This window comes from Triticum aestivum, chromosome 3A (assembly GCF_018294505.1).
Source record: "Triticum aestivum cultivar Chinese Spring chromosome 3A, IWGSC CS RefSeq v2.1, whole genome shotgun sequence".
NCBI classification, from domain to species: domain Eukaryota; kingdom Viridiplantae; phylum Streptophyta; class Magnoliopsida; order Poales; family Poaceae; genus Triticum; species Triticum aestivum.
The window spans coordinates 138,476,952-138,490,499 of record NC_057800.1 but is presented as its reverse complement, the minus strand read 5'-3'; the positions used below and the strand labels follow the sequence as shown (position 1 = coordinate 138,490,499).

The 13,548-nt window shown below is 52.2% G+C and overlaps 1 protein-coding gene across 1 annotated transcript in view; it reads right to left on the bottom strand.

Moving 5' to 3' along the window:
* The window catches only part of LOC123056853 (uncharacterized), a 50,525-nt gene extending 37,307 nt beyond the window's left edge, over window positions 1-13,218 (bottom strand). The window contains exons 1-2 of the mRNA XM_044480103.1: window positions 12,992-13,218; window positions 12,763-12,911 (exon numbers count right to left, since the gene is read on the bottom strand). Of these exons, the coding sequence (XP_044336038.1) occupies window positions 12,763-12,911; window positions 12,992-13,091 (249 nt within the window). The 5' untranslated portion in view covers window positions 13,092-13,218. The remainder of the gene's footprint in view (window positions 1-12,762; window positions 12,912-12,991) is intronic.
* Between the last annotated feature and the right edge of the window lie 330 nt (window positions 13,219-13,548).

The window sequence follows — 13,548 nt, the reverse complement described above, 5'->3', positions numbered from 1 at the left end:
CGGGTGGGGGCGACCCGTCGCATCCCCACGATGAGTATCTCCCCGAACCTCTCACATCATTACAGCGAGAGGAGCTTCGCCGCCGGAACATGGACGCGCTCCACACTCCTATCATCGGAGAGACCCCCGAGGCCCGGGCCTTGGAGGACGCGCGCTTGGCTAACTTGGCCGAGCGCACTCGACTGGAGAATCTCCAGCGAGCACTCGACGAGCAAGCGCGTCAGCGGGCTCCCGAGTCTAGTCGACGTCAGCTCTTCCCGCCGACGCAGGTATACCGAACCCCAGTTCAAAATTTGGCCGCCGCGGCCCGTATAGCAGAATCGATTCAGCCCTCCCAGTCGGAGGCTGGCAGGGGCTTGTTGCAGATCAGAGCGTTGCTCCGGGCGGCGGGAAACCAGAATTCCGCTGTTTCTCAGTCGCAGAATAGAATCCACAGTCGATCCGTTGCAACAGATACAGTCCAGTCGGCTCACAGCCCGAGATTGCCCCCGAGGCGTGAGGGACGTGGTGACCGGCATGGTCAGTACAGAAGGAATGAGCAGTATGATCACCGATCCGATCGCGATGGTCGACGTCGAGCGCCAACCCCTCCCCCGAGGAGTGGGTCATATGCGCCTCGACATCAAGACGACATGCGCCCTCATAGTGTTGGGCAGAGGATTCCAGTCGACCCCAGGGATCCAGGCTTTGACGCGAGGTCTATCCTCGTCCAAGGTTTGGTTGACAGGAACAGAGCTCACCGAGAAGGCCATGACAGGGATGCGCCTGCCAGCAGCAGAGTGCGTGTTTCGGGGCCAGAGTGTTTCAGTCGAGCCATCAGAGCCGCAGTGATTCCTCCCAACTTCAGGTTGGCGACGGGAGTCAGCAAGTTCACCGGTGAGTCTAAGCCTGACACTTGGCTCGAAGATTACCGAGTGGCTGTACAGATTGGTGGTGGCAATGATGAGGTGGCCATGAAGCATTTGCCTCTCATGTTAGAGGGCTCAGCCAGGGCGTGGCTAAATTAGTTGGCACCCAGCAGCATCTACACTTGGGAGGACCTCTCCCGAGTGTTTGTCACCACCTTTGAGGGAACATGCAAGCGACCTGCAGGCCTTACAGAATTGTGGTCTTGCGTGCAGAAACCGAATGAAACTCTGAGGGATTACATCCAGAGGTGAATCACACTGCATCACACGGTTGAGAATGTGCCAGACCATCAAGCAGTTTGTGCCTTCAAGGAAGGCGTTAAATACAGAGAATTGAATCTGAAGTTCGGTCGAACCGGAGAGATGTCTCTGAATCGGATGACGGAGATTGCCACCAAATATGCTAATGGTGAAGACGAAGATCGACTCCGGAGTGGCAAACACAAGGCAGTCGCCCAAGAAACCGGAGGGAACTCCAGTCAGAAGCAAAAGCGGAAGGCCGAACCAGCCGCCCCTGGGGAGGCCCTGGCCGTGGCCCAGGGAAACTTCAAGGGAAAACCCAAGGGCCCCTGGAAGCCCAAGAAAGTCAAGGATCAGGATGGGAATGATGTTTTGGATCTGCCATGTCACATCCACACCAAGAAAGATGAAGAGGGTAATTTTATTTACCCAAAACATACCACTCGACAGTGCCGGCTCCTAATCCAGCAGTTTCAAGGCAAGCAGTCCAAGGACAAGGAAAAAGAGTCGGACAGAGTTGAGGACAAGGAAGACAGTGATGATGGATACCCCCAAGTCAATTCCACCCTGATGATTTTTGCCGATGTCGAAAGCAAAAGTCGACTGAAAGTCATTAACCGTGAGGTGAATATGGTTGCTCCGGCAACACCCAGTTATCTGAAGTGGTCTTAGACTGCCATCACATTCGACCAGTCTGATCACCCTACGCACATTGCCACCCCTGGGAGGCAAGCTTTGGTGGTCGACCCAGTTGTCGAAGGCACTCGACTGACCAAAGTCCTGATGGATGATGGCAGTGGCCTGAACATATTGTATGCTGAAACATTGAAAGGAATGGGCATTCCGATGTCCAGGCTCAGTACCAGTAACATGAGCTTCCACGGAGTCATTCCTGGAAAGAAAGCCGAATCACTCAGCCAGATCGCTCTTGATGTGGTTTTCGGTGATTCGAAGAATTACCGTAAGGAAAAGTTGACATTTGAGGTTGTGGACTTCCAAAGTGCTTATCATGCTATTCTGGGCCGGCCAGCTTATGCACGCTTCATGGCTCGACCATGCTACATGTATCTCAAGTTGAAGATGCCCGGCCCCAGAGGTGTGATCACCGTTACCGGCAATCGGAAGAAAGCAGAAGAGTGTTTTCAGAAAGGATCGAAGATTGCTGACGCTCAGATGGCAGTTGTTGAGCTACAAGAGTACCAGAAGACTGCTGATCCGAGTGAATTGCTACGAGCCAAGAAGCTTGCTTCAGAATCTGCTTTTTAGTCGTCCGGTGAAACTAAGCTAGCTCACATTCACCCGACCGACCCCGACGCTGCTCCGACTCACATCTCGATGACGCTCGACTCCAAATAGGAAGAAGTGCTCATCCAGTTCCTCCGTGAGAACTGGGACGTCTTCGCATGGAAGCCTTCTGACATGCCTGGAGTTCCCAAGGGGCTGGCTGAGCACCGTCTACGAGTCGACCCAAAGTTCAAGCCTGTGAAAGAACATCTTCGACGGTCCGCCGTCCAGAAGAGGAAAGCTATTGGCGACGAGGTGGCTCGGCTCTTAGCAGCGGAGTTCATCCGAGAGATTTACCACTCCGAGTGGCTCGCCAATGTTGTCATGGTCCCTAAAAAGGACAAGTCACTTCGCATGTGCATTGACTTTAAACACATCAATCGGGCCTGCCCGAAAGATCATTTTGCTCTTCCCCGCATCGACCAGGTAGTGGACTCGACCGCGGGGTGTGAGCGTTTGTCTTTTCTAGATGCTTATTCAGGGTACCATCAGATCCGTCTGTATGGACCTGACGAGATCAAAATGGCTTTCATCACCCCATTTGGGTGCTTCTGTTATGTCACCATGCCCTTCGGCCTCAAGAATGCTGGAGCCACATTCATGAGGATGATTCAGAAGTGTTTACTCACTCGGATCAGTCGGAACATAGAAGCATACATGGATGATATTGTGGTTAAGTCACGGAAAGGTTCCGACCTACTGACTGACCTTGCCGAAACCTTTGCTAACCTCAGGGGATACGATATCAAGCTCAATCCATCAAAGTGCACATTTCAGAGTTCCAGGTGGAAAGTTACTTGGTTTTCTCGTTTCCGAACGAGGAATCGACGCCAATCCCGAGAAAGTTGGCACCATACTCCGGATGAAGCGCCCTGTGCGTGTACACGATGTCCAGAAACTTATAGGTTGCTTGGCCGCTCTAAGTCGATTCATTTCTTGTCTCGGTGAAAAGGCGTTGCCTCTTTACCGACTGATGAAGAAGTCTGACAAGTTCGAGTGGACTCCAGAAGCTGACGCAGCGTTTGCAGAGCTCAAAGCTCTGCTCTCCACCCAGCCGGTGCTTGCTGCCCCAATCAGTAAAGAGCCTCTGCTGCTGTACATTGTGGCCACGGGACAAGTTGTCAGTACAGTACTCACGGTCGAGCGAGAAGAAGAAGGAAAGGCCTTCAGAGTTCAGCGCCCAGTATATTATGTGTCTGAAGTTTTGACCCCTTCGAAGCAAAGATATGCCCATTACTAGAAGCTTGTATATGGGATCTACATGACCACGAAGAAGGTTGCACACTACTTCTCTGACCATTCCATTACAGTCGTCAGCGACGCTCCACTGTCAGAGATCTTGCACAACAGAGATGCAACTGGTCGAGTGGCTAAGTGGGCGATTGAACTCCTCCCCCTAGATATCAAGTTTGAAGCAAAGAAGGTTATCAAGTCCCAAGCAATTGCAGATTTCGTCGCCGAGTGGATTGAACAACAACTCCCGACTCAAGTTCACTCGGAGCACTGGACCATGTTCTTCGATGGATCTAAGATGCTGAACGGTTCCGGTGCTGGGGTAGTATTGGTCTCCCCCTGAGGAGATAAGCTCAGATACGTTCTCCAGATTCACTTTGATTCCTCCAACAATGAAGCAGAATATGAAGCACTCTTGTACGGGTTGCGCATGGCCATTTCACTCGGCGTCTGGCGCCTCATGGTCTACAGCGACTTAGATTTGGTGGTTAATCAGGTGATGAAGGAGTGGGACGTCAGAAGCCCAACTATGACTGGCTATTGCAACGCAGTAAGAAAGCTAGAAAAGAAATTCGAGGGGTTAGAGCTTCATCACATCCCCCGACTGAAAAATCAAGCAGCAGATGATCTGGCAAAGATAGGCTCCAAGAGAGAAGCCATTCCCAGCAATGTGTTTTTGGAGCACATCCGCTCGCCGTCAGTCCAGGAGGATCCCTTCGCAGAAGAAGCCCCGCAACTGAAAAGTGCCACAGATCCGACTGAAGTCGAAATTCCTGCTGTGGTCGACCTAGTCATGGAGGTCTTGGCTATCACTCCTGACTGGACGGTACCATACATCGCGTATATCTTGAGGAAAGAACTCCCGGAGGACGAGGAAGAGGCTCGACAGATCGTCCGCCGATCCAAGGCCTTCACAGTCATAAAGGGACAGTTGTATAGGGAAAGCGCGACTGGAACCGGTCAGAAATGCATAACACCAGAAGAGGGTCAGATGATCCTTAATGATATCCACTCGGGGACCTGTGGTCACCATGCGTCCTCTCGAACCATTGTGGCTAAAGCATACCGAGCAGGATTTTACTGGCCAAGAGCAAATGAGATGGCAAAAGAGATAGTCGACAAGTGTGGAGGTTGCCAGTTCTACTCCAACATGTCACACAAGCCTGCATCAGCCCTGAAGACCGTTCCACTCATCTGGCCTTTTGCTGTCTGGGGACTGGACATGGTCGGTCCACTGAGAACAGGCAGGAGCAGATTCACGCATGTGCTTGTGGCAGTCGACAAGTTCACCAAATGGATTGAAGCCAAGCCTATCAAGAATCTCGATGCTTACACTGCTATCAGTTTCGTCAGAGGGCTGATGTTCAGATATGGGGTCCCACATAGCATCATCACCGACAATGGGTCAAACTTCGATTCAGACAAGTTCAGATCTTTTTGTGCCTCTCAAGGCACGCGAGTCGACTACGCGTCGGTCGCGCATCCTCAGTCGAATGGACAAGCTGAAAGAGCAAATGGTCTGATTCTCAAAGGATTGAAGCCTCAATTGATGCGTGATCTCAAGCACGCAGTAGGCGCTTGGGCCGACAAACTTCCGTCGGTTTTGTGGGGGCTGAGGACCACCCCGAACCGATCGACCGGAAGAACGCCATTTTTTCTGGTTTACGGAGCCGAAGCCGTCCTACCGAGTGATCTACTTCACAACGCCCCCAGAGTCGAGCTTTATAACGAAGACGAAGCAGAGCAAGCCCGGAAAGACGCAGTCGACCTCCTAGAGGAGGAGAGGGAAATGGCTATGATCAGATCGACCATCTATCAGCAAGACTTGCGTCGATTCCATGCCAGAAATGTGAAGAGCCGAGCCTTCCAGGAAGGAGATTTGGTCCTCCAAGTGGATCAACAGAAACCACACAAACTTGCTCCTACTTGGGAAGGCCCCTTCATTGTCACCAGAGTCCTCCACAATGGAGCATATCACCTCTACAATGTTGATCACCAGATCGACGAGCCACGAGCTTGGAATGCGGAACTACTCTACCCCTTTTACACTTGAGTTCTCCCTTGGACGAGATGTAATAAGAAAAAATTTCTGCAGTTCATTTGTACCAAAGACAAGAGTGTCCCAATAATCATTGTCACTTTTGTTTGCATACGAAATCCCCCAGTGGGTGACTTAGCCGCGAATCCGTTTCGCCTAAGTTTAGAAAATCCTACCGAGTGGAGAGCAATCCTCCCACTCGGGGGCTTAGCTGCAGTCCAGTGCTCGCCTAAGGTCTCCCACTTAGAGACTTAGCTGCAGTCAGGCACTCACCTAAGTTTGAAAAAATCCTACCGAGTGGAGAGCAAACCTCCCACTCGGGGGCTTAGCTGCAGTCCAGTACTCGCCTAAGTTCTCCCACTAAAGAGACTTAGCTGCAGTCAGACACTCGCCTAAGTTTGAAAAAATCCTACCGAGTGGAGAGCAAACCTCCCACTTGGGGGCTTAGCTGCAGTCCAGTACTCGCCTAAGTTCTCCCACTTAGAGACTTAGTTGCAGTCAGGCACTCGCCTAAGTTTGAGAAAATCCTACCGAGTGGAGAGCAAACCTCCCACTCGGGGGCTTAGCTGCAGTCCAGTACTCGCCTAAGTTCTCCCACTTAGAGACTTAGCTGCAGTCAGGCACTCGCCTAAGTTTGAAAAAATCCTACCGAGTGGAGAGCAAACCTCCCACTCGGGGGCTTAGCTGCAGTCCAGTACTCGCCTAAGTTCTCCCACTTAGAGACTTAGCTGCAGTCAGGCACTTGCCTAAGTTTGAAAAAAATCCTACCGAGTGGAGAGCAAACCTCCCACTCGGGGGCTTAGCTGCAGTCCAGTACTCGCCTAAGTTCTCCCACTTAGAGACTTAGCTGCAGTCAGGCACTCGCCTAAGTTTGAAAAAATCCTACCGAGTGAAGAGCAAACCTCTCACTCGGGGGCTTAGCTGCAGCCCAGTGCTCGCCTAAGTGTTTAAAAATCCTACCAAGTGGAGAGCAAACCTCCCACTCGGGGGCTTAGATGCAGTCCAGTACTCGCCTAAGTTCTCCCACTTAGAGACTTAGCTGCAGTCAGGCACTCGCCTAAGTTTGAAAAAGTCCTACCGAGTGGAGAGCAATCCTCCCACTCGGGGGCTTAGCTGCAGTCCAGTACTCACCTAAGTTATACCACTTAGAGACTTAGCTGCAGTCAGGCACTCGCCTAAGTTTGAAAAAATCCTATTGAGTGGAGAGCAAACCTCCCACTCGGGGGCTTAGCTGCAGCCCAGCGCTCACCTAAGTGTTTAAAAATCCTACTGAGTGAGAGCAAACCTACCACTCGGGGGCTTAGCTGCAGACCAACGCTTGCCTAAGTACAGGACACAACCCAATCCGCAAGGACGACGAGGTGCAAATCGACTGCTACCTTCTCCTTCGGAGATGCACCACAAATACAAAAGTTAGTTCGAGTGAAGATCGAGTTCCACTCGACGGATCATCCATGAAGATATTCAACGATAAATCCAATTCAGATAAGACCTAAAGGTCCCAGACCTCAGGCCAAAGTAATCGAGCCCTCAGCTCGACGGAGTTTAACGGTTACAAAATCCACTCGGCATTCCGAGGCAAATTTAAAGTGGAGCTTAAAAGTTTTTCACTCCTCAGGTGGAGGACTGGAAGGGGCGACGAACTCGTCCAAGTCGATCCCGTCTGCAATACGGGTGGCAGCAGCGATGAAAGTCTCCATGTAATCTTGAAAGTTGTGCTTCCTGGTATTGGCAACTTGGATGGCGGCCAGCTTCTCTTCTCGCGCCTCCTTGCAATGGACGCGGACCAGAGACAGAGCCACATCAGCGCCACACCAAGCAGAAGACTTCTTCCACTCCTGCACTCGGTCAGGGATTCCATTAAGTCGAGTCATCAGAGACTCGAGATCATTTTGGAGCGTAGCCTCTGGCCAAAGTGCCGGGTCGATCCGTGACATGGCAACCTTCAGTCGAGCCAAGTAGTCCACGACGCCGTCAATGCGAGATTCCAGTCGGAGCAAATTCATGGCAGCTTCATCTTTCACGGGAGAGTTGATTGGATCCAAACCTGTTTCGATCCGCCCAGTCTCCTCTTCAAAGTTCTGGCAAAGCTCTGCATACACGATCCAAGGATAAGTCAATTTTCATAGACTGAGTCGACACAAAAAAAAAACCAGTCGGAACTGAATGTGCACCTTCAAGCTTGATGTACAACTTCTTGGCGAGGCTCCTCAAGTAGCTCTCCAGGTCGTCCCTCCTGGGAGCGATGCCTTCCATCTTCTCGTTCAGGGTGAGGTTCTCCTTCTTCCAACGTGAACACTCCCTGTTGGCTTCATTCAGAGCGGTCTTCAGCTTGGTATTCTCTTCTTCTAAGTGGTCGACCAAAGCCAGCTTCTGTACGGCCAGAGGGGCTTGTCATCAGCCTCCTTACGGGCAGCAGCCAAGTCCTGATCCTTCTTCGCTAGAGCTTCGTTCAGTTTTTCCGCGAAGAAATGATGATTGAATCGGAAATAGCAGAAGGATACTCAAGCCTAAAAGCTAACTGATGAAGACATGTACCTAGGGTAGGGGCACGAACCTGTCCAAGGAGCCCTACCCTAGGACATCCCTAGGAGAAGTCACCTTTCAATCGACTTGAAGGTATCTCACTCGACGGGTTCAAGACACTCGACCAAGAAGCTGTCACTCGACCATGAAGCCAACCACTCGACCGCCAGGAGACCTAAAGTCACTCCGCAGGCAAACGGTCGGCTATCAAGTAGTCTTTATGGTCATTATAGCACTTTATTAGGGGCGTTACTAGTAACGCCCAACCTTAAATGTACCTTAAACCCTGCATTACTGAGGGCAGGAGGGGGCCGGCGAACTCTATATAAGCCACCCCCTCCTCAGTATGAAGGGTTCGCACCCCTGTTATTCACACGCCAGTAATCCAGTCGACCGCCTCCGGGCACCGAGACGTAGGGCTGTTACCTCCTCCGCGAAGGGCCTGAACTCGTACATCTTGGTGTGTTTACAACTTCTCAATAGCTGAGATCTAACCTCTCCATACATACCCCCCTACATCACAGTCAGAGTTAGAACCACGACAGTTGGCGCCCACCGTGGGGTAGGAATCTTAGCGCCTGATTGGGGAAGTTGCGGTTTTTCCGATCCCTTTGATCATGGTTTCATGCGGAGTTTTGGTGGAGGGCCGCGAGATCTCTCTCGGCGCGCTCACGTTCATCGCCGACGACTCCGCCTGGCTTCAAGAGGTGCCACTTGAAGTCGACACGCTCCCCGTCCGCGGTGCGACGCATTTCCGCGCATTCGTTCGTGGCGTCCTCCTGCGGCAGCCGTCGACCCAGTATCGGTCGTCCCCCGTATCGTCTCCCCGCTCTGTCTCCGACCGGCGCAAGCGCTCCGGTCGGTCGAGACTTTAGAGGTGGGTGAGGCATGCCGTGGCTCGCCAGTCGGCCACCCCGCAAGTCGCGGCAATCGAGCCCGACGAATCCCTCTGTGGCCTGTTCGACCTGTCGACTGGCTCCGCGGAGACCGCATCCGAGTGCGACAGCAGCGACCCAGCGGCTGAGATCCTGGCGGTCGATGGAACACACAGTCCTCCCGGTTTCCCTCGCGCTGATGGTGGCGCGGGTGGGGGCGGCCCGTCGCATCCCCACGATGAGTATCTCCCGGAACCTCTCACGTCATCACAACGAGAGGAGCTTCGCCGCCGGAACATAGACGCCCTCCGCACCCCTATTGTTGAAGAGTCCCCCGAGGCCCGGGCCTTGGAGGACGCGCGCTTGGCTAATTTGGCCGAGCGCACTCGACTGGAGAATCTCTAGCGAGCACTCGACGAGCGAGCGCGTCAGCGGGCTCCCGAGTCTAGTCGACGCCAGCTCTTCCCGCCGACGCAGGTATATCGAACCCCATTTTAGAATTTGGCCGCTGCGGCCCGTATAGCAGAATCAATTCAGCCCTCCCAGTCGGAGGCTGGCAGGGGCAGTTGTATAGAGAAAGCGCGACTGGAATCGGTCAGAAGTGCATAACACCAGAAGAAGGTCAGATAATCCTTGATGATATCCACTCGGGGACCTGTGGTCACCATGCGTCCTCTCGGACCATTGTGGCTAAAGCATACCGAGCGGGATTTTACTGGCCTAGAGCAAATGAGATGGCAAAAGAGATAGTGGACAAGTGTGGAGGGTGCCAGTTCTACTCCAACATGTCACACAAGCCTGCATCAGCCCTGAAGACCATTCCACTCGTCTGGCCCTTTGCTGTTTGGGGACTAGACATGGTTGGTCCACTGAGAACAGGCAGATGTGGTTTCACTCATGTGCTTGTGGCAGTCGACAAGTTCACCAAATGGATTGAAGCTAAGCCTATCAAGAATCTTGATGCTTGCACTGCTATCAGTTTCGTCAGAGGGCTAACATTCAGATATGGAGTCCCACATAGCATCATCACTGACAATGGGTCAAACTTCGATTCAGACAAGTTCAGAGCTTTTTGCGCCTCTCAAGGCACTCGAGTCGACTACGCATCAGTCGCCCATCCCCAGTCGAATGGACAAGCTGAAAGAGAAAATGGTCTGATTCTCAAAGGACTAAAGCCTCGACTGATGCGTGATCTCAAGCACGCGGCAGGTGCTTGGGTCGATGAGCTTCCGTCAGTTCTGTGGGGATTGAGGACCACCCCTAACCGGTCGACTGGAAGAACTCCATTCTTTCTGGTTTATGGAGCCGAAGCAGTTCTGCCAAGTGATCTTCTTCACAACGCGCCTCGAGTCGAGCTTTACACCGAAGATGAAGCAGAACAGGCCCGGCAAGACGCAGTCGACATCCTAGAAGAAGAGAGGGAGATGGCCATGATCAGATCGACCATTTATCAGCAAGACTTGCGTCGATTTCACGCCCGGAATGTGAAGAGTCGAGCCTTCCAAGAAGGAGATTTGGTCCTCCGAGTGGATCAACAGAAACCACACAAGCTTGCTCCTACTTGGGAAGGCCCCTTCATCATCACCAGAGTCCTCCACAATGGAGCGTATCACCTCTACAATGTTGATCGCCAGATCGACGAGCCACGAGCTTGGAATGCGGAACTACTCCACCCTTTTTACACTTGAGCTCTCCCTTGGATGAGGTGTAATAAGAAAAATTTCTGCAGTTTATTTTCATCAAAGACAAGAGTGTTCCAATAATTGCTGTCACTTTTGTTTGCTTACGAAATCCCCCAGTGGGTGACTTAGCTACGAATCCGTTTCGCCTAAGCTCGAAAAATCCTACCGAGTGGAGAGCGATCCTCCCACTCGGGGGCTTAGCTGCAGTCCTGCACTCGCCTAAGTTTGAAAAAATCCTACCGAGTGAGAGCAAACCTCCCACTCGGGGGCTTAGCTGTAGTCCAGCACTCGCCTAAGTTCTCTCACTTAGAGACTTAGCTGCAGTCCAGCACTCGCCTAAGTTTGAAAAAATCCTATCGAGTGGAGAGCGATCCTCCCACTCGGGGGCTTAGCTGCAGTCCAGCACTCGCCTAAGTTCTCTCACTTAGAGACTTAGCTGCAGTCCGGCACTCGCCTAAGTTTGAAAAGATCCTACCGAGTGGAGAGCGATCCTCCCACTCGGGGGCTTAGCTACAGTCCAGAACTCGCCTAAGTTCTCTCACTTAGAGACTTAGCTGCAGTCCGGCACTCGCCTAAGTTTGAAAAAATCCTACCGAGTGGAGAGCGATCCCCCCACTCGGGGGCTTAGCTGCAGTCCAACACTCGCCTAAGTTCTCTCACTTAGAGACTTAACTGCAGTCCGGCACTCGCCTAAGTTTGAAAAAATCCTACTGAGTGGAGAGCGATCCTCCCACTCGGGGGCTTAGCTGCAGTCCAGCACTCGCCTAAGTTCTCTCACTTAGAGACTTAGCTACAGTCCGGCACTCGCCTAAGTTTGAAAAAATCCTACCGAGTGGAGAGCGATCCTCCCACTCGGGGGCTTAGCTGCAGTCCAGCACTCGCCTAAGTTCTCTCACTTAGAGACTTAGCTGCAGTCCGGCACTCGCCTAAGTTTGAAAAAATCCCACCGAGTGGAGAGCGATCCTCCCACTCGGGGGCTTAGCTGCAGTCCAGCACTCGCCTAAGTTCTCTCACTTAGAGACTTAGCTGCAGTCCGGCACTCGCCTAAGTTTGAAAAAATCCTACCGAGTGGAGAGCGATCCCCCCACTCGGGGGCTTAGCTGCAGTCCAGCACTCGCCTAAGTTCTCTCACTTAGAGACTTAACTGCAGTCCGGCACTCGTCTAAGTTTGAAAAAATCCTACCGAGTGGAGAGCAAACCTCCCACTAGGGGGCTTAGCTGCAGCTCAGCGCTCGCCTAAGTGTTTAAAAATCCTACCGAGTGGAGAGCAAACCTCCAACTCGGGGGCTTAGCTGCAGCCCAATGCTCGCCTAAGTGTTTAAAAATCCTACCGAGTGGAGAGAAAACCTCTCACTCGGAGGCTTAGCTGCAGCCCAGTGCTCGCCTAAGTACAAGACACAACCCAATCCGCGAGTCGACTGCTACCTTCCCCTTCGGAGCGGCACCACTGGCAAATACAAGGTTATTCCGAGTGAAGATCAAGGTCCACTCGACGAATCAAACCATGAAGATATTCAAACGAGAAATCAAGATCAGATAAAGCCTAAAAGATCCCCGACCTCAGAGTACTCGAGCCCTCGGCTCGGCAGAGTTTAACGGTTACAAATCCACTCGGCATTTCGAGGTAAATTTAAAGTTTTTCACTCCTCAAGAGGAGGACTGGAAGGGGCGACGAACTCATCCAAGTCGACCCCGTCGGCAATACGGGTGGCAGCGGCGATGAAAGTCTCCATGAAGTCTTGAAAGCTGTGCTTCTTGGTATTGGCAACTTGGATGGCCGCTAGCTTTTCTTCTCGCGCCTCCTTGCAATGGACGCGGACCAGAGACAGAGCGACATCAGCACCACATCTAGCAGAAGATTTCTTCCATTCCGCCACTCGACCTGGGACTTCGTTAAGTCGAGCCATCAGAGACTCGAGGTCGTTCTGAAGCGTCGTCCCAGGCCAGAGTGATGTGTCGATCCGCGACATCGCAACTTTCAGCCGAGCCAGATAGTCAACGACGCTGGCAGTACGAGACTCCAGACGGAGCACGTTCATTGTAGCCTCGTCCTTCACAAGAGAGTTAACAGGGTCCAAGCTTGCCTCCACTCGACTGGTCTCCTCTTCAAAGTTCTGGCAGAATTCTGCAAACACGATTCAAGAGTAAGAAAGTGGCCCTACACAGGCTTGGTAAACTGCAAGACAGTTGGGGCAAAGTAATTACCTTCGAGCATGACGAACAGCTTCTTGGCAAGTCCACTGAGATAAGCCTCCAGATCTTTTACCTTCCCCGCCAGCTCACCCGCCTTGTCGTGCAGAGCCATCTTCTCCTTCTTCAGCCGACTGGCGTCTCGATTAGCTGTCTCGAGAGCAGTTTTCAGTCTGGAGTTCTCCTATTCAAGAGTTCTGACCGAAGCCAGTTTCTCTTCTGTGAGCTTCGTTTTGCTCGAGGCCTCCTTCCGTGCCTCTGCAAGGTCTTGGTCCTTCTTCTTCAGAGCTTCCTCCAGTTTCTCTACGGCGCATTGAATGGAACCAACATCAAGAATGGACAAGAAAGAAAAGCCACCCGTTAAGAATGGAGAACCTCACCAGCCATACCTTTTGCTTCTTCTTGCGCTTTCTTCAAATTCTCCTGAGCAAGCTTCAAGTTAAGGTTGAGCTGGATCTGCTGATTCTCCAACTCAGTATAGCGAGCTACAAGTTCGCAAGATTTATGTAAAAAGAAAAATCAGTTGACAGACGTCCAAGATAAGTTGCTTCCGAGTAACTAAGAGACAATGA